Below are 3454 nucleotides of genomic sequence, written 5' to 3'. Positions count from 1 at the left end.
CACACACACACACACACACACACAATATATATATATATATATATATACTCCACTCCAGACCCATATATCGCGCCAATGCGTGTGATAGCTTCGGCACAATATCAATTGACACCTCAGACGATCGACTGTGCCCAGGAATTGACTACTCATACATCTAACATGACTAATACGTCTATATATATAATACACACACGTATTACACACACATGTATATACATATTATACACACGTATTCCGCACACATGTATATACATAATATACACACGTATTCCATACACATGTACATAGCATACCACTATGTCGTCCCATATTGCCTGACGGTGTGGATACGCTATCCATTGATTTCCCTGAGGTTATGCGACCGCTCTGTATATGCCTGGCAAATGGTCCCCGTCCATCGCCTTTGGCTACACGCGTGTGTGGTTCATGCGACTGTGCGCGTTTGTATACCGAGCGTGGATTGGGCTGTGACTGTGTGGCGGTGGCTGCAAGGCTCTCGCTATAGATGGCCCGTTCTATAAGATCCAAATTGCTGCAACAGAGTGAGAGATGTTAGGGATAGGGTTCGTGTGGCCTATGGTATAGGGTTGGCTCTCCCATATACATGTGCCTGTGCCTGGGAGTGGTTCTGAACTAAGTGGCCGTGTGTGCCATGGCATTGGGACTCTGGTGTGGAGCTGGTGCTGTGGCGATATGTATTGAGGAGGGTGTTGTGGTATCCATACTGCTACCTACCAATCCATTAGAATAGGGGGTGAGATGTCATTTACATGTGTGTATGGGGTGGGTTGTGTATGGTCGTAGTCAGATCGTCTTTGATCGTATGCCGGGTGCGGGTTGGGGCTGACCTATGGTGGCAGGGAAGGATCTGCCACAGATGGCCCGCCCTAGCGTTGCTATAGCGTATCCAGTACGTTTCTACTACCAGCAACATACAGATGCCATGATGGTACTATTTGTTATATCGATCCCTTGTGATCCCTTCCTTCGTATCACAAGTATCATACACACTAGCACACCGACACACACCCACTCTCACACACACCCAGTCACCTACACGCTTGTACGCACACACACACACACGCACTCACACCTGCTGTTACTGCTAACGTTGCCCAGACTCTCCACTGAGCCGCACGAGAGCGTATCTAGGCCAGGAATAGCGTTGTCATCGTCAAACACAAGGCTCTGTAGTATGTCAAAGGCCTCTCCACTGTCTTCCTCCGTTTGTTTTTTGAGTTTGCGCTCCTTCACTCGGGTGATCGTAGCGATGAGCGGGTTGGGTGAGAACTGCGGGGTGGTGAAGAGAAGTATATCAAAGTGTGTATGGAAAGAGAAGGGTTGATTACGACTCCATCAGAGTGTGGGTATGAGATCGGGTGTGTAGTGAGGTATATGCGACGGTGGTTGACAGATATGGCGCGCATAGAGAGTATGTAGTATATGGATTGTCTAGCTAGCACTCCTTCACTCCTTCACTCTTGGGTTCGGCGAGAAGTGCTTTAGTAGCTTCAGGGTTTTAGGATTTTAGGGTTTTAGGGTTTTAGGGTTTAGTATATCGAGTGTATGCAAGGGTGTACAGATGGGTAAAGGCAGTGCGAGATGTTTATCGGGATTAAAACACTATTCCCCACCCCCCCCCCCTGAATTTGCACAGGTCTTGGTTCAAAAGGGACTCGATACCATTCCCAGCAGTTTTTTGCCGAGAGACAAACACATACGTTTTTGCTGGTGATGAAAGCGTGGTTTAGTAGTTCCACAGTGCTTGATCGCTTGAATGGTTCTTTCTGCAGGCACGCCGCGATGAATTGGGCGAAGCTCTCGGACCACGAGCCTGTGAAGTCGTAAGCGGAAGGGCGAGAAGATAAGCAACATAGCAAGTATATGCATATACACAAGTATATGGTATATGCATATACACGTAGGTCTCAGCACAAAGCGCTGCAGATACGTGCGAGTGTGACGGGTGGGATGTATAGCAACGTAGGTGCCTCCGTCCGCAAAAGAGAGCATCGGGAGACACATGTTGAACCATGGTATACTGCAGGGCCTAGTACAGGACGACCCAACTACATACAATGATATAATGTAAGTAGTAACACGCAATTCAATGGTGCATTGTAAGGTAGTACTCTGGGCTTGAGGAGGGCGGGCAAGGGGTGAGACGAGAATGAAGAACCGGGGGTGGGCAGATAAGATAACAATAGGAATGGATGGTTATGCATCGCAAGCACAACGCAATTGGACGCAAGCTATAACGTGCAATAAGAGCCAGGACTTTTACCTACAGACATGTAGGTTACATGTCACACAGACAGACCCATGATAGGTCATGCGTATCTGTAAGTATTTTCATTAACATGCGTGATAGTCCCTAGGCACTTGCGAACACACTGGGCTCAGGTCTAATACTTTCACATACAATACTCTCCCACACAAGAGTGACACGGTTCACATACAATACTCTTCCACACAAGAGTGACACGGTACCTGGTTCCTTGAGTTGAGCCGGTTCGCGATTCGGTATAGAGAACAAGACCCGCATGGGGTGGTGTGATGCCAGAGGGGGTAGGGTCTCCGCCAGCTCTATGGCTGTGACACCCATAGACCAGATATCGGCTGTGTGGTCGTACTGTTTGCCTTTGATAACCTCAGGCGCCATCCAGTACGGCGTGCCAATGAAGGTATTGGCTTTGGCAAAAGTGTTTTGTAGGGGAATCGCCACCCCGAAGTCGGCGATCTTGACTTGGCCTTGTATTGGAAGTGTAGGTAGAAAGAGAGAGAGAGAGAGTGTGTGTGTGTGAGTGAGTGAGTGAGTCATACATTAGACGACAGCAGTCGTGGTCATTCTTTATGGGATATTGGCATGAGGTACAATGTGGATGTACCCAATTCTTGGGTCTATTTATATACTTTCCGCTCACACTCGGGAACAAATCAAACCAGGATGTGTTCTACGGTACGAACGCGCAACACACAAACAAGGTAAACAAGTGATATATCCCAGTCATCGTAGAATACACATAACTGAACGTATGCGTATAGTGAAGACCTGGCTTGGTGGGTGGATTTGCACTCACATACACCCTACCTGTCTCTGTGATGAGGATGTTCCCTCCCTTGATGTCTCGGTGTATTTTGCGTAGTTTGTGCAGATGCTTTAGGCCTGCGATACTCTCGCGCATTATAAGCGCGATCTCCGTTTCACTGAAGCCCTCCCCCAGGACTTGCATTACCTGCATGCAAAGAGAACAAGGAGAAACTGGTCGGACAGTGTCACGGGTATAGGATAGCGCAGTATACACGATAGCATAAAGCAGTACGGTGGTACCGAACATGTATACAGGTTTACGACAGAATAGAAAGATACCGCGGGAGTATTGTAGGGATAAATGATGACGAACATACACACAAACACACTCATATACATATATATATATATATATATATAACA

At 47.5% G+C, this 3454-nt stretch overlaps 1 protein-coding gene across 1 annotated transcript in view; it reads right to left on the bottom strand.

Annotated features, from left to right (window-relative positions):
• The window catches only part of SARC_03091 (STE/STE20 protein kinase), a gene marked incomplete at its 5' end in the record, with an annotated part of 9295 nt that extends 6062 nt beyond the window's left edge, over nt 1-3233 (bottom strand). The window contains 5 exons of the mRNA XM_014303113.1: nt 294-532; nt 1094-1290; nt 1722-1834; nt 2491-2751; nt 3092-3233. Of these exons, the coding sequence (XP_014158588.1) occupies nt 294-532; nt 1094-1290; nt 1722-1834; nt 2491-2751; nt 3092-3233 (952 nt within the window). The remainder of the gene's footprint in view (nt 1-293; nt 533-1093; nt 1291-1721; nt 1835-2490; nt 2752-3091) is intronic.
• Nucleotides 3234-3454: the final 221 nt, after the last annotated feature.

Source organism: Sphaeroforma arctica (assembly GCF_001186125.1).
Source record: "Sphaeroforma arctica JP610 unplaced genomic scaffold supercont1.151, whole genome shotgun sequence".
In the NCBI taxonomy this organism is placed as follows: domain Eukaryota; class Ichthyosporea; order Ichthyophonida; genus Sphaeroforma; species Sphaeroforma arctica.
The sequence above is the reverse complement of the archived record's forward strand: the minus strand, read 5'-3'. Positions and strand labels throughout refer to the sequence as shown.